This window comes from Fringilla coelebs (genome assembly GCF_963513975.1).
Source record: "Fringilla coelebs genome assembly, chromosome: 6".
In the NCBI taxonomy this organism is placed as follows: Eukaryota; Metazoa; Chordata; class Aves; order Passeriformes; family Fringillidae; genus Fringilla; species Fringilla coelebs.
Window position 1 is genome coordinate 50,670,516 of NC_140034.1, and position 20,400 is coordinate 50,690,915.

Consider the following 20,400-nt stretch of genomic DNA (forward strand, 5'->3'; position numbering starts at 1 on the left):
ATTTGGGACTAACAGGCACTTCCTCAGGGTCATCTGCCTGGAAAGCCCGGTGAATTGGTGCTTCCTGGGTGGGATGCTGTATTTTAAGCATTCTATGTTGGATCATTCTAATACAATTATTCTCCCCAATGATTGCATTGAAAATTACAAGGAACAACTTTCTGGGGTGGGCCCACATAGGACCTGATAGCCTGCTCAGTGTACTTAGCAAAAAAAAAAAAAGGCCTGGAAGTTGCAGATTAATTAATAAATATTGATAAATTTTTAAACAAAAATTAATAAATCATTGTGCTGTTTTGAACAGCCTTTAAATACTGACTTGGATCCATAAATATAGTTCAGTCATGAAAATAGCAAAACAGTAGTGCCAGGGCTGTGTATTTTGTTTTTAAGCACTAGAAAAAGCTGCTTTTATTTTTCCTAAGTTTATTTTAAATTTAGGTTTTCCCTATTATTTTTCTATTTATTTCCTCCCTTATTTATTTCCCCCTTTACTCATTTTTGCCCTTCTAGTTTTCATTTTCCCCCTTAATTAATTTTTCACTTTTTTGTTTTCCCCTTCTTTTACTTTTCCCGTTGTTTTTTCCTTTCTGTTACTTCCCCCTCCTTGTTTTTTTCCACCTCCCGTTGGTTTTTTCTCTCCCTTTGTTTCTCCCCCCATTGTTTTTTTCTGTCTTCCATTTTCCCTCCCTTTGCTTTCCCTTATTTATTTATGTACCCTCTTCTTTATTAATTTCCCATAATCTATTTTCCAGCTCCTTACTAATTCCCCCCAATTACCTTTCCCCCACCCATTTATTTGTTTTCTTATTTATTTTTCCCTTTGCCATTTCCTACCCCCCCTTTTATTGTCTTTTTTGTTTTATTGTTGTTATCTATCTATCTATCTATCTATCTATCTATCTATCTATCTATCTATCTATCTATCTATCTATCTATCTATCTATCTATCTATCTATCTATCTATCTATCTATCTATCTATCTATCTATCTAGGGGGTTTAATCTTAGTTTCGGTCGCTATTTTCTGCTGTTTTCCTGCATCCCGAGGGTCCCGGATATCCCCGCGCGAGGCCGTGACGTCACATGCGCAGCCCCTCCCAACGCCTTTTTCCCGCGCGGCGGCGCCGCCCCTTTCGCGCTGGCGGGAGGCGTGTCCCGCCGCGGCCGCCGTACGCGCGATGTGGCCGGGGCGGGCGCGGCTCCACGTCAGCCATCGCTGGAGCGGCAGCGCCGCGGGCTGAGCTCCGCACCGGGACCGGCCCGACCCCACCGCTCAGTACGGAGCCGCACGGCCGGCCCGCGGCGGCCTCGCGGGGCCGGGGGAAAGGGGCGGGCTCTGCTTCTCCGCTGGGCGCCGCAAGGCCCGAGGCCCTAGGGCCCCGCCGGCATCTTGCCGGTGGCCCCGGCAGGGCCCCGGGGCGCGGGCGGCTGTGGGAGGGTTTGCGGTGCCGAGAGAGCTACGGGGCTCGGGGTTCGCTCAGGGGAATGGCAGGCGGACGCGGACATTGAGGGAAGTTTTGCCTCATAGCTTAAAATGCCCGGGTTTGGAGTGGAAGTAGGACCTGGGACGTGAAGGGAGAACTAGCCCTCAGCCGGCTGGAAATTTGTCGGGATTTTTTTGGCAAACATTTTGAGCACCCTGTGTTGTAGCTGTGCGGCAGTAAAACGGTGCATTCTCAAGGTTGTTGGTTCATTAGGTACCCCCGTTCCTCAGGCTCCCCGGGGATGTCGGTGGCGAGCAGGCGTGGCTTTTTGTCTTCCTGGGCTCTGTAAACTCCGTAACTTTCGATTCCCGTGGGCTCTGGTTGTGGTACTCCATCCCCGGAAGTGTTCGAGGCCAGGTTGGATGGGGCTCTGAGCAACATGGTCTGGTAGTGGGCAGGGGCTTGGAATGAATTCATCTTTAAAGTCCCTCCGACCCCAACCCTTCAGTGACTCACCACGGGGGACAGAGATATTACTGCTGGAGAGTTAAAGCAGCACCATGTCTGTGTCCCTGTGGGCTCTCAATGTCTCTACTTTCAAGTCTTTGTGCCTTACAAGGAGGAAAACTGGGTGGTGGTTTTCCCTGCCAAATCTCCCAGCTCTGTCTTTTAGGAGAGTTGTTTTTCATTGCTGCTTTTCAGAGCCATAAGTACACTCATTTATCACACTTCAGAGATATGTTTGACTGTGATTTTGAAAATTTCTGCAGCTGATGTCTCTGTATGAGTAAAGATACCTGCCCTGCTTTCACAAGGATCTGTTTTATGGTCTGTATGAGTTGTTCTTGTAGGTGAAGGTGCTGGCTGCAGGGCTTTGAGGCAGGAATTCTGGGTAACAGCATAGGAAATGTAAGCAAAAAAGCTGCTGCTGAGGCAAGAAAACAGTTGGGAAAGCCCTCTGAGATCATCAAATCCAACCTTTGACTGATCACCACCTTTGTCAACTGGAGCATGGCACTAAGTGCAACATCCAGTAATTTCATGAATGAGTGGTTGATGTAGATATTTGTAAGCAGCAAAGTTAAGGGATCTAGGCCTTAAAATACAGAATTCATAATGGAAAGAAGAGTGTTTCCTTAAAATTTTGTATTGCAAGTATTTTTGGGGTTGTTGTCTAGGTGCTGATTATGTGAGTTGTTTCCTTGTGTGGAGAAAGAGACAGCAGCCCAGGCCAGCACAACTTCCCTGCTCCCTGTTCAGGGTGAGGTTCTCTGGGTGCCCATTTGATGAGAAAAGGGAGTCTCAGACTTCCAGACAATTAGTATCAATAAAAGATTTATTTTTGACACAATTTCTGTAGAAAGTACAAAATTGCTCACGTAATAAACATTAGCCGTTTTCTTTGCTGTGCTTGTCAGTGTGGTATCACTACAGCATTAGCCAAGCAAGCTCAAGCTTGAGCATTTTTCATTACTTAAGAAATAGAATTAAAAAGTTGATTTGATCCTAGATGTCTATTATATGAAGAATAAACAAACATGAGAATGAGGATTGATACAACAATTGGGTTGATTTGATCCTAGATATCTATTATACAAGGAAAAAACAAACATGAGAATGAGAATTGAGCTTAATAGCAGATTTCATTACCTGGACTGCCAGGCACACAGCAGCTTTGATAGATCTGTAGCCTTCTTGTCCTTTTTCACCATAAAAAGACTTGGTTTCCTCATTAGTGTCTAGTGGAGACAGTAGGGTTGAGCTGATGATCCCTGGCAGGTAAAATGCTTCTCTCTCCATCACTTTGTCTGCTCTCCCATCCTTGGTTTCTGCTCTCTTGGATCTCACGCTCATCTTCAAAGCCTCCTGCATAGACTGATTCAGCTTGTTAATTGAGTCCAGAACTTTATCTTGTCGGTTTTTTCTTTTTTTCTGTGAAGTTTTTCAGCTGATTTTGCAGCTTGGGTCATTCACCTGTAGGGGCACCAGCAGTGCAGGGAATATAGTGGGGATATACATCTGGGATCAGGGAATGACTGCAGGAGGGAGAAGCTGCTGTATCCATTTGGCTTCAGTCAAATGGTGCCCTGTACACTTATTTTATCCTGACTGTGCCCAAAATACTGGAAAAATCTTGGGGGTTTTTGTTGTCTTTGAAAAATGCCATGCTCTTCATCTTTGTGGTGCTCACAGGAATATTTTAGGGTAACAGCAAAGCAAGAAAGCTTTTTTTTTTTTGCAGCTTCTCAAGAAACTCTGCAATCCCAGCAATCCTTCCAAGCCATTAAGTCAGTTATAATAATGCTTTTGTGTTTGTTAATAAAGTCTTTTAACTTTGGGATGGTTTTGTTTGCCTGATTTTAGGTTGTCTAATATTTGTGTGAAAACAATTCTTCCCTTGAGAGAATTGCTGTAACCAAGAGCCATGACTGCTGCAGAGAACGTGTGTTACACGTTGATCAATGTTCCCATGGATTCAGAGCCACCTTCTGAAATCAGCTTAAAAAATGACCTAGGCAAGTATTGGCAGTGACTGAAGGATACTCCGTCTTACCTGAATTAATCTCTCATTGTGCCTTCCCTAGAGTATTGTTTACATTTTGTAAGCTAAAACAAGTCAGTTTCATGTTTATTTTCTGTTGAGTTCTTGAAGATGTGTGTTCCTCTGATGTGTTTTGAGAAACTTCATATTATTTTATGTGCTTCAGTGTACTCCACAGTCTGTGAAAATCTGAAATATTTTTTTTATTTTGAGTGTTTTAAATAATACCTGCTTGGGCTAAGGCAGATCTGAGCAGATTTTTTTGGAATAAACAACAAATTTTGTTGTCACTTGTTCAGTGTACTGTTGAATGTGCTGGCCAAAGCAGCAGTGTTGGTATAAGTGTGACACCAGAGCGTATTGTAGTATCCTGGTACAAATTTAAACATTAAAACAGCCTGGGGATTTGAACTCTTTCAATTACAATATATTGATCTTCTGATTATTCCTTGATTTCCATGCTTATTTTTAAATAGCTATTGCTTCCTCTTTATCCTTTAATAGAAGTAAAGGCATGGATTTTATTGATATGCTGTATTTCACTCCTTCAGAGGAGTTTGTGTCTTCTGACACTGAGGATCAATATTCCTGTTAAAGTAACTGTGACATGTCAGCCTTCCTCACTTCATTTCCTTCTCTAGAAAAAGGAGATGTCAAGTTGAAGACAGAGGCCTTGAAGAAGGTGATCATTATGATTCTGAATGGTGAGAAGCTGCCTGGGCTCCTGATGACCATCATACGTTTTGTGCTGCCTCTCCAAGACCATACCATCAAAAAGCTGCTGCTTGTCTTTTGGGAGATCGTGCCAAAGACCACTCCAGATGGCAGGCTCCTGCAGGAAATGATCCTCGTGTGTGATGCATACAGAAAGGTAGCCTCTTGGTTATTTCATTGGTTTTATTCTTCTGCTGGATCTTTGTAGAAAGGGTAGCATTTTGTGTTACGGAATAAATGTAAACATTGTTTACGCTCAGCATTTCCTTCCTATCCGTTGTGTCTCAGTGCTTCAGAGCTGGATAACTGCAGATGGGCATCAGACCTACTGCCAAGGAGTTTTGTGTTCTTTTACTGGTATAACTTAACAAAAACATAGTGCTGTGTTTCCTCGTCAGTGAACATTAAAGGTGAGGGGTAACATAGTTACCATCTTCCAGGCATCTTGGGACAAGTCGTGGGTCATAAAAGGACACTATTGTGGTATATTTGGGAAACACCTTCATAAAGGTATTAAAGAGCTTCAACTTTGGGAATGGGTTGGGAAAATATAATCCAGAAAAAAATCCTACAGGCTTTGTAAGTTTTGTTGCACATAAATAATATTTTTATATATTATATACATAATATACATATACATAATATTTTAAAATATTATTGCACATAAATACATATTTTAAATATCGTGGGGCAGCAGTGCTTTAGGAAAGCATTTCTTGAGAAAACAGTGAGATGTCATTGGGGCTGTTGGGAATTTGTACAGTGGGAGAGCTGAGTGTGAGAGAAGGTGGTAAGTGCATTCATCTGGAGACTGTGGCATTTCAAATATGTTTCCTGTTGCTTTTAGGATCTCCAGCACCCCAATGAGTTTATCCGAGGCTCCACCCTGCGCTTTCTGTGCAAGCTGAAGGAGGCCGAGCTGCTGGAGCCCTTGATGCCGGCCATCCGCGCCTGCCTGGAGCACCGGCACAGCTACGTGCGCCGCAACGCCGTGCTGGCCATCTACACCATCTACAGGTACCACACAAACCAGGCACAATCCTGCACACACAGCACCTGCACTGCCTGCAGTTCTTGAGAGCTCAAGTATTTATCACTGCCTAGTGTGGTGTTCAGAATGTTTGTTTGCCTTTCCTCCTCTGGTTAATGGGCATCCTTGGGTTCTACTCCGTGCCAGTAGCTCTTAATTATGGTTTTTTTCTTCTAAAGGAACTTTGAACATCTTATACCTGATGCTCCTGAACTGATTCATGATTTCTTGGTGAATGAGAAAGATGCAAGCTGCAAAAGAAATGCATTTATGATGCTAATTCATGCAGATCAGGTAAGGATACCTGCCCTCAAAGTAATTTGGTTTAATAATTGTAAATATGCTGGGTAACTAGCCATTAGTTTGTTGGTAGTATAAACTACTTGTATTCATAAAAAACCCCATGTATGTTAATGTGTTAATGCTTTTGTGGGATATTTGGTACTGATAATGTAGTTATTTAGTGCTCTCTTTATTTTAAAGGAGAACTATTCTATTTGGTGAAGGTGCTGAAAAATGGGAGCTTAATCTTACTGAGAAGCACTCCTTTATCTGCTGTTCTAAAGCTTTTGTAGTTGCATGAGAAAGAAATAGAAGTGTCTGTTAAGTGTTTTGGGTTACTTGTTCTACAGGCAATTGCCTTTTGTGCCTAATTACCATTAGTTTGTCTCTCTTTTTACCCTCTATAGACAGGATGGATTATTTTGATCTTTAGGTTGTGTGAAGCATTGCATAAAGGCTGTTTTGTATTTTAATTTTTAGCATGTGTTATTATTTAAAATTCAACTGATTGAGTAAACTCTGAATAATGTAAAATAATTTATTTTCTCTGTAGGATCGAGCTTTGGATTATTTGAGTACGTGTATTGACCAAGTGCAGACCTTTGGTGACATACTGCAGTTGGTTATTGTTGAACTAATTTACAAGGTAAAAGGGAAATGTTGTTCCACATTTAAAATAAATGGCACATATTAATTTACAGCATTATATTAGACTTCTTAGAAAGGGATGGAATGTTGCTGAAAAAGGAATTTAGCTGGCTTCTTGTCCATGTCAGGAAAATGTCATTGCTTAATAGAGCTGAATAAAACTTGTCTCTTGAAATGATAAAGAGCTCAAGTGTGCACTGTACAGAGCAATAAGTCTCACCAGATTTGCTGTGATGGGGACAGTTTTATCAGAGTGCTCTTTGTGGGCATGAGCAGGGCATCTGTTACAGAGGCTGTTAGAGGCTCTGTCCTTCCTTTTGATGTGAGATTTTAAGACTCTGTAACATTACTCAATTGCTGAGAACAGCTTTTGAAATTAGACTTTTACAGCTGTGAATGACACTTCTGTCACCAGAAAAGGTTGTCACCTTTTGGGTAATTTTCTCCTCTCTGTAAGATAGTGGAGCAGGTGAGCTGTAGGATTGCTCTTTGCTTTGTGTGCCAACTGTGGATCATTCTTTTATCGAGGTCTGTCACGCGAATCCGTCAGAGAGAGCTCGGTTCATTCGCTGCATCTACAACCTGCTGCAGTCCTCGAGTCCTGCAGTGAAGTATGAGGCTGCAGGTACTCTGGTTACACTCTCCAGTGCACCCACAGCAATCAAGGTATGAAAGTGATGTTTTCAGCTCTTCAGTAGCTTCTAGTGCACTGAAGTGAAAGCCGTGTGCTGCATGTTGATACTTGGGAGGGAAGGCTTTAGTAACACTTCTCATATGAAACACTATCCTAAAATATCTCTTAGAACTGGTCACAGAAAAAGACTGAGCAGACCTGGAGCTAGTGGATTTCATGTCTCTTTGGTAGGGGACAAGCTTGAATACTGTGCAGACTGTTGGGCCAACCTACGATTTACTTGGCCTACTTAGCAAAGCAGACTACAGCTGAAGATTTCAGAGATTGGATGAAATTTTTTACTCGTGAATATCACTCATTTCAGACCAGGGTAGAAGTATAAAGCAGTGAAGAAGTATAATCAGTGTTGATTACTGATTGACCTGGGGTTCTTAGTTTTGTATTTCTACAGCTGATGGTTGAAGATCACTTAGAAATTTGGAATTTGTATGGAAATTTGAAAGATAGGTTATGCATAGATTTAGAGCATTGTAAATGTAGCTTCCAAAGGTCAGGGGGGAGTATGAAATCCAACATTCTTGGTTTGGCATACTCACTTTTGTTAAGTAGACACACTGTACATAGAAGCTGTCATTAAAACCTAATCTAGGTAGGCTAATACTGCCAACTCTTTTGTTGGTTTTCATGCCCTGTTGCATATTTCACAGCTGACCCAAAGCATGTCAGATAACCTATCTTATATCTGTCTTTGAATTTGAAGTCAAGTCTGTGTACTGTAAGCTGATGCCATTGTGAGCCTTCATGTGTGATTTTTGTAACATGGTGAACAAGAAATTTTAAAGTCTGTTTATCAGGTTAATTTCTGTGCCAACTCTGAGTAGCTGCTTTAATAGTAAAATAGGAGTCTTTTCCTCAATTTCAGAAATTTTCCAGTTTACCCTCTTCATGACTTAAAAATTGGTTTTGATCCTTTTAATTTTAGGCTGCTGCCCAATGCTACATAGATTTGATTATTAAAGAAAGTGATAATAATGTGAAACTGATTGTCTTGGATCGGTTGATTGAGTTGAAGGAGCATCCCTCCCACGAACGAGTGTTGCAGGTATATGGGTTGTCTGTTTTCCTGTAAGCCTTAGAAAAGAAAAGCCTTCAATAACAAATCTCCCAGCTTTTTGCAATGCACGGAGAAAAGAATTTCTGAAGTTTCAATTTCCTGCTGGTATGTTTTTGAGTATATATTGGATGGACTTCTGTGTTTATGACTTGGCTGCTTTTATTGTCTGCATAAAAATTAACAATGACAATTGCTGTCCTGGTTGTAAGGTTTAATGGTGTAGCTGCATAGGAGACTTCTGTGTAAATGTATTAAATGAACACTGAGAATTCTAATGCCTGCTGCTTGCTTGTCAGTAGATCATACATTATGTATTCAGAAAGGCTTTGAAAATCATTGAGGAGGAAAAAATAGAATTGTATGAAGAGGAAGTAATTTTAAATGGCAAAATACTTTACTTTGTTATTATTTCAGGATCTAGTTATGGACATCCTCAGGGTGTTGAGCACCCCAGATCTAGAAGTGCGCAAAAAAACCCTTCAGCTGGCTCTGGATCTTGTGTCTTCAAGAAATGTGGAGGAGGTAAATTATATGTGCTTTTGATTCAATTCACTATTTTCTTTCTGTTGAAAAATGTCCCTTTTTTTAAAATTTTATTTGATCTTTTCTGCAGCTTGTGATTGTTCTGAAGAAGGAAGTGATTAAAACTAATAATGTGACAGAGCATGAAGATACAGACAAGTACAGACAGCTCCTGGTTCGGACACTGCATTCCTGTAGTGTTCGCTTCCCAGACATGGCTGCAAATGTTATTCCAGTGGTATGCAAAGATTTCATTATATTCTCATTACATGTGTTACACCTATACCCAGCATATGCAGAATTGCTGAAGCTGACATGTTCCTAATAGTGGCCTCATAATGAACCTCACAAGAACCAATGCTATTTTTAATTCCTAAAGTAGTATAGCACTTTTGATGCTGTAATTATTTGTCTTCTGAAACTATTATTATATTTTTTGAAGAACAAGAGCTGAAAAGGACCTTTAAAAGTGCAGTAATTTGTATGACTAGAAAAACAGTTTGGGAATGTGATAATTGGACTTGTTTGGAATGTACTTAAGGTTGTTTGACTTCAGTTTTTTTCTCTGGAGATACATAAGGAGTTTTATTTTTCTGAACATAGAAGGAAAGTATTATTGTACAAACTTCTCTGTGCTGCTGTTTGTGCTGATGTTCCATCTTTCATGGCAGCTGATGGAGTTCCTTAGTGACAACAATGAAGCAGCAGCCGCTGATGTCTTGGAGTTTGTGCGGGAAGCAATCCAGAGATTTGAAAACCTCAGGCCTCTTATTGTTGAGAAGATGCTTGAAGTCTTTCATGCTATTAAATCTGTCAAGTGAGTCCAGAATATGGTATCAAACAGACTTGGGAGCACCTGTGGCTCACTTGCACTGAATGTATATTGTCATTAAATAAGTACCAAAATCCACATTACCCACACAGAGTGACTCTGAGCCTAGATATTTTAAGCTAGAGGTATTCTACCTTAAATATTATTCTAGGTACAGCTTTCTTATGTATTTCTTAGAATGTATTATTCTAGGTACAGCTTCTTGCCTACTTGTGCAAGAGATAAATTGGGTGTTTGTTGCATTGAATAGAGGAAATAAATTCAACTTTAATTTCTATAATGTATTTGATAATTGTAATTCCTCTTGCTAGGAGGTAGAGTTGTTGATGAAGGCCAAACATAAAGTAATATATTTGTTAAAACAGAATTCCTAAAGAATTTGCACTTGTAGGCAACTGGAAATACTGTACATTTATTAGAAAACCTAATCTAACATAGCCTGAGCTTTACAAACTATAAAGCTATTTTAGTACCTTTCAAGGCTCTAAAAACTTTGCTTGCTGATGCATCTGTAAAGGTTAAGTCATATGAGAACTTTTCTGTGTCAGAGGAGCACTCTGTCATTCTCCTAATACACAGAAAACTCTGAATCCCATCTCCATTGTAATCTCATTAAGTGGGGGGAAGAAATCCTTCTGAAGCTTTGCTATTCTTTTCCTAATCTTCATTCTTGTTCTGGTTTTTCATTTTCTCCTGTATAATGGAAAAATGATTTTGTCTCAGTAAAGTGGAGAATTTAGAACTGACTTTATTCACATGCAATGGAGTATTTCATTATGATCACAATGAAACTTAATTTTGTGTATTTCAGGTTTAACACAGATGAAAATAAATAAGTAGCAGAGAATATATCTAATTAGATGTACTTTTTCATGAACTTACTGAGGCTTAAAAGATAGTTGCTTTTGATTTAACCTACTTTTGTCAGTTGTGTCCTTTTGAATTTGTCAAGACTGGCCTTTACTACCTGATAAATCACTTTAAATCACTTTTCTTGGTGCTTGTTTGAGTATATCACAAAAGCATGATTTAAGTTACTGTTCTTGTCTCAGGATTTATCGAGGAGCATTATGGATCCTTGGAGAATATTGCAGCACAAAGGAGGATATACAAAGTGTAATGACAGAGGTTCGCAGATCACTCGGAGAGGTCTGTATATTTGGGGGTTTTTGTATTTCCTGGCTCTTTGTGGTTTTTCCTGCCATTGTGCAGTGGGTTTTCTAAGAAAAGGTATTTTAGAAAGATCAAGTAAGACGTAAGTGTAAGGGGACTTGTGATGTGTAATGGCATGTGCACAGGAAATCTTAAGTAAAAACCAGTCAGGGTTTTGTATTCATTACTCATTTTTTTCAAGTAGCATACTTTAGCTGAGCATAAGTGATATCTATTAAGAGAAGAGTTGGGAAATTCTTTATTTCAGAAAATTATGGCAGTTTTAAGATATGATTTAACTATATCCAGTAGCAAAGAAAAAGTGCTTTAAGTCTGGGTTGTTCCAAGAGAAAGATTTCTCTGACAAAATTAATTCATCAATGAGAGCTTTATTGCACGTGTAGGAAGCTTCTGTATGTATTTCAATATCTGCTTATTTCCTCAAATTCTTCCCAGACTGATGCACTGTAGCTGACCTTTTGGTTATAAAAGCCTCAGTAATGCAGATAATTTTTATTAAAACCTGCAGAACAAAAACATCTTTTATTTTAATTGTAAGAGTTGCTTTCTGCTCATTTCTAGATCCCAATAGTAGAATCTGAAATCAAGAAAGAAGCTGGTGAGCTCAAACCTGAAGAAGAGGTGTCTGTGGGTCCAGCCCAAAAGTTAGTGACAGAGATGGGCACTTATGCAACACAAAGCGCTCTTAGCAGTTCCCGACCTGCCAAAAAGGAAGAAGACAGGTATTTGTGATTTCATGCTTGGCCAGGAATGGCTTGCTTAATTTTTGTCTTTGTTTATTTGAGTGGTATTATCTGTCATACAGAGTTCAGTGGTTGAGGGAGTTTCCTGTTGTAAGGTATTATCCCAGCTAGATAGAATAGAAAGTTGCCCGATTGCTTAGGATTTGTAATCAAAGCTTACTGTACTAATAAGTGCTTTATTAATTATGATGTCCTGAATTCTAGTTGATTTTTTTACATATGAAGTTCTCTCACAGTTTTAGTTGGATACAGGGATACTGCCTTCAGATTAAAATATTTTGTTCCCTTTATATCACCTTGCACTCCTACACCTCTCTCTCCCTAGTCCACATGGAAATGACTGTGACTTGTGAAAATCTCTGTATCTAGAAAATTACTTTGAGAAGGAAAAAACCCAACCTTGTGAGGTGTTTCAAACTTATTTTGCTTGTACAGTATGAAAATTAAGGTATCAAGAGAAGTAGGCTGAAGATTGTCATCCACAAGTAGTTTTCTGAGGATCATTTGTCTTTGCAGACCTCCCTTACGAGGATTCTTGCTGGATGGAGATTTCTTTGTTGCAGCTTCTCTTGCTACAACTTTAACCAAGATTGCTTTGCGTTATGTGTCCCTAGTTCAGGAAAAGAAGAAACAAAATGTGAGTCATCTCTTGTGTTTTCACATTTAAGGAACAGCTGCTTTTTGCCTCTTTTCTTTTACAAAGATGCAAAATGGGTTAAGTCCAAAGTGAAGTGCCAGTTATGTGATTGGATAATAATGACTGCTTGGATCACAAACAGGATCTGCTGCTTTCCAGCCATTCTATCTAGACAGTCTCTAAATCATTCTGCTTGGTTTCAGATAACAAGTACTAAAAAACTGTAAACTGTTTAGAGATGTTATGGTTTGATTAATATGCACCTTTTCCTGAATTAGTCAGAAGTCAACATTTCTTTAAAGCTGTGGAAAATGCAATAACCTTCCTCCATTCTCTTTGTGCTCCTTCTCAGTCCTTTATTGCTGAAGCTATGCTGCTGATGGCCACTATTCTCCACTTGGGAAAGTCTTCTCTTCCCAAGAAGCCAATTACAGATGATGATGTGGATCGTATTTCGTTGTGTCTGAAAGTGTTGTCAGAATGTTCTCCTCTCATGAATGACATTTTCAACAAAGAATGCCGGCAGTCCCTCTCTCACATGCTGTCAGCCAAGCTAGAAGAGGAGAAACTTTCCCAGAAGGTGAGCTGTTACCAGTGTGTAACCATAAACACTTGGAGTTTTTACAGGTGTTCACATCCAGGCCAGTCCCAGATATGTCACCATTTGACTCTGTGTAGGTCAGCCATTATTTGACTGTTTTTCTGTGCTAAGGAATGGAATTCACTGAATTCTTGAATTACTCTCTTCCTGCAGAAAGAATCTGAGAAGAGGAATGTGACAATTCAGCCAGATGATCCCATTTCCTTCATGCAGCTTACTGCTAAAAATGAAATGAGCTCAAAAGAAGACCAGTTCCAGCTTAGCCTTCTTGCAGCAATGGGAAACACACAGAGGAAAGAGGCTGCTGATCCTCTCGCTTCCAAACTTAATAAGGTAGTGGGAAATCAGTGCTTTAATTATATACATGGGATCACTCTGGGAATTGCAGACTGGAACTGATGAACCAGACTATGCTGCTTGATTGGAAGACCCAGTTGTATCCTGGTTGGGATCAGGAGAAAAAGAAAAGCACTTGTGCTTATAGTTGTTACCTTCTCAAATGGGGAGAGGAAGAACAAGAAGGAGACTTGAATAGTGCTGAGCTGGTAGAATGTGGAGAAGAAATTAGGGTGTGCTGCCTTAAAATCCCAGTAAAGTTCACAGGAAAGGGAGCAGGGATGCCAGAAGTGATTATGATCCCCTTTCTTTGGCTGCTATATCCTATTGCCAAGTGCAATGCATCCTTATTTCACTCTTTTGCCTTTTTTTCTGTAGATTAGCAGAACCTGCTGAGGAGGTTTAAAGAGAAGAAATCACTTGAGTGATTAATTAGTTAAGAGTTAAACCCCCAAGACTTTGAAAGAATGGATGAATTCTTTTTGATGTTTAAAATTACCTTTTCATTTTAAGTCAGCATTTCTTTGTCCTGCTGATCATCTTAAGAATAAATAGCATTATAGTGCATATTTTAGGAACTTATTAGTTCAGAATTCATTTCATTTGGAGATGGTTTATATGTGTATATAAACTTACAGTTTGTATGCAGGGGGGCATGTGAAGGAAGGCAACTTGTTTTGGAGGCCCATATTAAAGAGTGATCAATTTAAGTGTACTTTATTCTCATTTTTTTTGTCATTGTTTGAATGATTCTGTGTTTTAAACTGGTTTCTGAGGAGGTGAATCCCTTGGCTTGTGTGACAGGTCACTCAGCTGACAGGTTTCTCAGACCCTGTGTATGCAGAAGCCTATGTCCATGTCAATCAGTATGACATCGTGCTGGATGTGCTCGTGGTCAACCAGACCAGTGACACCCTGCAGAACTGCACCTTGGAGCTGGCCACGCTGGGTAAGGAGGCATGCTGCAAACAAAGCAGCTCTGAGCTTTTGGGAATTGGACATTACCCTGCTGTAAGAAATTCCTGAAACCCTTACAAAGTGATGCCAGTTAGTCACCATTTTGAATGCCTTTAAAATACACTGTTTTAAATATTTGGTGTAAGTTTGCATGTACTGATAATGCAATCTGATTATATAAACCATAGTCAGATTATATCACTAAAAACATAGTGTTCCATTTCCCCTTCTCCTTTTTTCCTGAGATATAGGCAGGTTGTTTGAGGTACTTATTCTTCATTGTGCATAGACAGGAAAATAAAAGTAGGTCAAAATCCCAACTGGTATGGAGCAGAAAGCCATCTGCCCTAGGTAGTTTTTGCACTCAGCTTGAAGTACTTAAATACTGCATTTACTCAACTGAAACCGTTCGCTGTACCAACAGCTGTATCAGAGCCCTGCTTGGACAATACTGAGGCTTCATTAGCTTCTCTTAGAGGAGTCACTGGAGCAGATAATTCAAGAACAGTAACCAGTTTCTTATTAGTTGTCCTCTGCTTTGGCAGTCAGGAGCTGAAATACATTTGCAATATGCTAGAAGAACTCACGTTTTGTACTTTTCACTATTGTAGACATGACTGGAGGGGCATAACCTTTCTCCTAAAATTTTGTAAATCTTTCAATGAGACTAATGATGGAAGTAAATCAAATGGATGCATTATTTAATAGGTTGTATTTTTTATTTGTCAGCTCAGTAAAGTGGAATTCTGTATTTCCCAGCTGATGTACTGCAAAAGCTGACTTGAGGCATCACTCCCATATGTGGAGCTTATGGTGTTCATGCTGTGTTCTCAAGTTGCAGTTTAATAGAACTAAGGAGTCTTTCCAATTGCTTGCTGCGGGATTAGTAAAAATGCACCCCTTAGTGTTTCCTTGGAGCAGTTATATTCAGAATCTGGGGGACATTTTGATCTTTTTGTAAATAGCTTGGTGCTTGTAGTGCTGGACATTGTACTTTGGATTTGAGGCACATGACTATAGGGTTAGGCCTTATGATGATGTCAGTGATTAAAATACAAGGTAGAATTAACCATTTCCTTGTTAAAAATTAATACTAAGCTCCACCCAAAGCCCATTTAATTCAGTATTTGCATTTGTTTTCAATGGGGTTTGGGTGAACACAGCAATATTTTAACTGAAATTTGTACATAATGTGATTTATCTTGCAATTAGGAGACTATAAAAAAAAACAAACAGCCAATTCCAAATCAATTAATATCTTTATGGTGGTGTTTAGTGCAGCTCTGTAGATGCAAAAATTGAATGAAAAGAAAATACAAAGCTGTTGTACAGAAGCTAAGCTCATTGTATACTGCTAGTATTCCCTGATTTCATCTCCCAATTTCTTTACACAGGTGACTTGAAACTTGTGGAAAAACCATCTCCTCTGACACTTGCTCCACATGATTTTGCAAACATTAAAGCTAATGTCAAAGTCGCTTCTACAGAAAATGGAATAATTTTTGGTAATGTTGGTAAGTAAACCATTTCAGTGTGCAAAATTAACATGAATGCATTGCATTTGTAACTGATTAATGAGCTCAGAAATAAGTGAAGCCCTTCATATTGAAAGAAGAAATTAAATTACAATGTAAGAATATTTTGTGATGATTTAAAAAAAATCTATATATCACTGTTACTTAAAACCATCATAGAATGTACTACCTTTAGGATGATTGTCAGCATGAGATTGAGCTAGGGTTGACTCTTAGTAACTGGCAGATGGTAGCTCAGCACCCTTATTAAGTGCAAATTCACTTTTTGGAACCTTCAGAAATGGTTTTGTGTGTTCTCTTGCAGTGTACGATGTGTCTGGAGCAGCCAGCGACAGAAACTGTGTGGTTCTCAGTGATATTCACATTGACATCATGGATTACATCCAGCCTGCTTCCTGTACAGATGCTGAGTTCAGACAGATGTGGGCAGAATTTGAATGGGAAAACAAAGTTAGTTTTTGGGGTTAATTTGTTGACAAGATACAATTCTGTCTCTTGTTCTAGAGCAGCTCATTACAGCAGCATTATCTATTGCCACATAAACCTCATTCAACATCCTCATTGGATGTTTGCCTCAAGTAGCTTATTCTCTTACAGCTATCTTATCAGTTTCACAAGCTTAGCAATGCAGTAACTGGGGTTTTGGCTTGCAAAAGAGGTTGTGTGCATTGAGCTTTACCTCCTCTATGGAAGCTGTCCAAGCTGACTGGTGATTGCTGTGTATTTTGGCTCAAAGGTGAGATGGCAACAAGTGTAAGTGTATGCTGAGGCTGCAGAATTACTCATGCTGCTCAGCCTCTCCAGTTCTAATCACGTTGTCTTGTGGGTTGCAAGGGACCTTCTAAAGGTTGTTTAGTCCAGTCCCCTGCTAGGGGGACAGGAACATCTTTCTTTTACTTTGCTACTTTGCAGTTCAGCTGTAGCATAAAGTTCTGGGTGCTGTGTAAGACCAGCAAGACACTGGTTAAACTTCATAGTAACTGAGGGTGCCCAAACCTGAAAAAAGGGGTTTAAGGGAGATAATATCATACAGGAATGGACTAGAAACATTAAACCAGAGTGGGATGAACTGTAGCCTTGTGTGGTACATAGGTGTGCTCACTTGAGACTGGGTTTAAATGTCTCGGGGGGAACTTGTGCACAATATATTGTAATAGATGATACATGAAGCCTTAGTAGTTTGTAAACTCCTCCTAAGAGAGATGTTAAAAAACAATTTAAACAAGGTACATAATATGCAATATGATGAAGCCAAGGCAGCCCAGAGAACTTTGTTGCTAGAAGGGGAGGATGAAAGGAATCTTTATCACTGGTTAAAAGCAAACTTTGGACTAGGTGTTGCTTTTTCTTGTTCTGGCAATGAGTAAACTGTATTCAGACAAGGAGTCCACTGTTTGCTGTAGAGAATTTAGATGTTCAACAGAGTATCATGTTCACCCAGTAGATTTTAGAAACCATGGTAATAGCATGAAATTCTCCATCTTTACAAGTGGAGGGCAAGAGGGGAAGACTTCCTATGATGCCACCACATAGTGGGAAGTGCATGCAGCTTATTGAGTGTGCTGTTCCTCAAGGAGGAATGTGGAAGTGATCTCCTTTATAGAGCCCTGAAGAAGAGATTTCAGAAATACCTGAGGTGCTAGTTAAAGAAATTGCCTTTTTCTTTCCTTCTTGAAGGTAACAGTGAACACAAATATCATTGATTTAAATGAATACTTACAGCACATACTGAAGTCAACCAACATGAAATGCCTGACTCCAGAGAAGGTGAGTTATTTCTTGGAGAGTTTTAGATAACTTTTTTAGTTCCTGTGCTTTATTATTTAATTTGTTCAACGTTTGTTGTTAATATTCTTAGAAATGCCTGCTTACAAAATGAAATAGTACTGATATCTCAAAGCTTTTACTCAAAAATGAATAAAAGCAGATAAACGTTCCCAAAATTCTGTTGTCTCAAGGTGGAAAATCAGAATGTCCATTTTGATTCATAGCAGCTAAGCTGTAGCACAGACTTGATGGGACCATTTGTTTGCATAAAGGGGGTTTTTTAGTAGCTCCATATTTCTTCCTCTCGGACAAAATTTACCTTTCTTTTGCCAGTTTAGCCTTCTTGTTGTAAAGGAGAATAAATATATAGAATAGCTACTTGCTGTTAAGGCAGAGCATGTATGATAGCTATTAGCTATTACATATATAGTAACCAAATTAAGTATAGTAGCTATTTAGCTTCTTTGCCATCTTGCTGTTGGTTAAAACAAACCATAAAATGCCCTCCTGCCTTGTCTTGATACTGCATAATTCCCAATAGGAATTCTAGAAAAAGGCCACCAGTTTCCCAGTGCGTGATTGCCACGTTACAAAATATTGCACCTCAAGAAAGAAGTGTAAACATGATACATTGATAACTGCCTAGCAAACTTAGGGTGAACTAAACTGTGTTCAGAGGATTTTGGTCTTTTAAGGGTTCCCATGTGCTTTCCATAGGCCCTTTCAGGCTATTGTGGCTTCATGGCAGCCAATCTTTATGCCCGTTCCATCTTCGGGGAGGACGCCCTGGCCAACGTGAGCATTGAGAAGCCGATTCACCTGGGGCCAGAGGCACCTGTCACGGGCCACATACGGATCCGGGCCAAGAGTCAGGTAATGGGGCTTGCCATCCTCACCCTTTTAGAGCAATGTACCGAGCACTCCTAAACAGCCACAGGTTTTTGACTCTTTTCTCCTGGTGTGTTACCATAAAATAGGCCTTTGTGACAAGATTTCCCAACTTTGTCCATAGTGCTGCAAATAGGATGTTATATTTTATTTGCTTTTAAATAAAGAGCAAACATGCCCCAGGGTTATGTGATGTTTTTCCTACCAAATTGCACATTTCAGTGTACAAGGAAATTTTATGCATGTAATTGCTATTCACGGATTCTTTTTAAAACCAACTAAAGAAAAGCCCAGGGTTTTTAGTAGGAGTATTTTCAGTAGATACATGCGTCTGGTTTGGATTGTAGAGTTTCTACCTCCCAACTAAAAAAAAAAGACTGGGGTTTGGAATAAATAAAGCAAAAACACCAGTGTAAAATAGAATTATTTTCAACAGTGTACAGTAAAGGAGTACCTGAGAGTTTTCATATTCAAAGAAAACATTTAGTTTATGTGATGTCTCTACAAAGATTTTGGTCTGGTTCAAATTAAAAGTTTCTGATATGTTACAGTGCCATTTTTACATATGACTGCATTCAATTACATATACCCGCATGGTTTCATCTTGAAATCATTGTGCTATTGATTATGTGGATTTATTCATGCAGTTTCTTTTGATGATTCTTCAGTTTTTGTGCAATAATAATCTGGCTCTTTGATTAAATAATTTTCCATAGCTGTGGCGCACTGAGTGCGCTGGTATCAGCACTGGGACTTTCAACAGTTGAATTTTAGTAACTGGACAGGCAGTTGTAATTTCTCCCCTGGTAGTCCTCTTTCAATTGGTGAGAGGTCAAAAGGTTAAAATAGGTTTTATTCTTCTGTTTTTCATGTTGATAACACATGTAACAGTTGCCAGCTCAGTTAAGTTTCATTGTCTCAATAATATATGTAGACCTAACCTTTACCTAGTGATAAGGAAGTGAGCACTACGAAATGTACAAAGAAGTGAGCAGCTAGAAATTTCCATGCCACTGATTTAATAGGTTTCTATATATGGAACTTGCATTTTAATATAGATGAGATAAAGTTCTTTTCAAACGAAGTATTTGTGTCATGATTGTTGTTTTCCTTTTCCTTACAGGGAATGGCCCTGAGCCTTGGAGATAAGATCAATCTGTCTCAGAAGAAGACAAGTTTATAAATTTTACCTAATGTCTTTTCAGGTCTTTTACAGTTTAACCTTAGGTATGTGGCTTTTGGGATCCAGAACATCTTATATTCTTCAGTGTTCTGTAATTGTAGAAGCCAAGCTTTTGAGCTGAAAGCATCCCAGCAGATAATTTATAGGTTCTCCATGATTGATATTGGGCAAATTTTAAATCTCCAGGGTTTTTTTTCTTTGTCCTGGAAGTCATGTTTTCTTTGTCTCTAATATATACTGATGCTCACAGTACAATAAACAAGTTATACCAGTACTGTTTTGTCTGTAAATTATAATCTCTGTATTATCTGATCAGTATTGAATATCTGTCCAGGGGTACTTGGAACTCTGAGAAAGTGAGAGTCTGTAATAGCTTCAGTGTTTGCAATAATGACTAGGCCTGACTATGTGAATGTGTGAGTATGATTATTAAAATACTCTGGTATACCTAGGAGAATATAAATTTGCCAACTAAATTAAAGGCTATATATTCTAGATGGTAATGTAATAACTTGGCGCAAACAAGCTTGTAGTATCAAAAAAGAGACTGGCAAAATTCAGCCCTTTCCATCAGGTTGCAGAACCTTAAACTTTGTTTCTGAAGTGCTTTCCTAGCATTGTTATCCTGAGTAAAAAACATTGCTGGTGGAGTTCTTATTCTTCAGTTACTGTGGAAAAGACATCCAAGTGCAGCATTAAAGCTCTAGCAGCATAAGCAGTTTTTCAGTGAATGCAGCCATTGGCCATGTGTGTGAGCTCAGGAAGGAAAGATTCAGACTCATTGTGAGCTTGCAATGAATTGAGCTATGTTGAAAAGGAAGAGTTGTGAGTGAAGG

General features: G+C 39.2%; 1 protein-coding gene across 1 annotated transcript; it reads left to right on the plus strand.

Moving 5' to 3' along the window:
• Positions 1-1,175: 1,175 nt before the first annotated feature.
• Positions 1,176-19,838, plus strand: COPB1 (COPI coat complex subunit beta 1). The gene is made up of 22 exons (XM_084208566.1): positions 1,176-1,278; positions 3,791-3,942; positions 4,610-4,839; positions 5,530-5,699; positions 5,892-6,006; positions 6,548-6,640; positions 7,171-7,308; positions 8,259-8,378; positions 8,805-8,912; positions 9,004-9,150; positions 9,584-9,729; positions 10,797-10,893; positions 11,479-11,639; positions 12,177-12,297; positions 12,650-12,877; positions 13,052-13,231; positions 14,039-14,183; positions 15,586-15,705; positions 16,031-16,176; positions 17,404-17,493; positions 18,211-18,366; positions 19,505-19,838. The coding sequence occupies exons 2-22, from the start codon at positions 3,852-3,854 to the stop codon at positions 19,562-19,564; spliced, it is 2,862 nt and encodes a 953-aa protein (XP_084064692.1). The 5' UTR covers positions 1,176-1,278; positions 3,791-3,851; the 3' UTR covers positions 19,565-19,838.
• Positions 19,839-20,400: the final 562 nt, after the last annotated feature.

Bases quoted from the DNA above. Each gene is read 5' to 3' on its own strand.
- COPB1 (XM_084208566.1), top strand. From the start codon at position 3,852: ATGACTGCTGCAGAGAACGTGTGTTACACGTTGATCAATGTTCCCATG. The intron at 4,840-5,529 runs GTAGCCTCTTGG...TGTTGCTTTTAG, and splicing joins TGTGTGATGCATACAGAAAG to GATCTCCAGCACCCCAATGA. The intron at 12,878-13,051 runs GTGAGCTGTTAC...CTCTTCCTGCAG, and splicing joins AGGAGAAACTTTCCCAGAAG to AAAGAATCTGAGAAGAGGAA.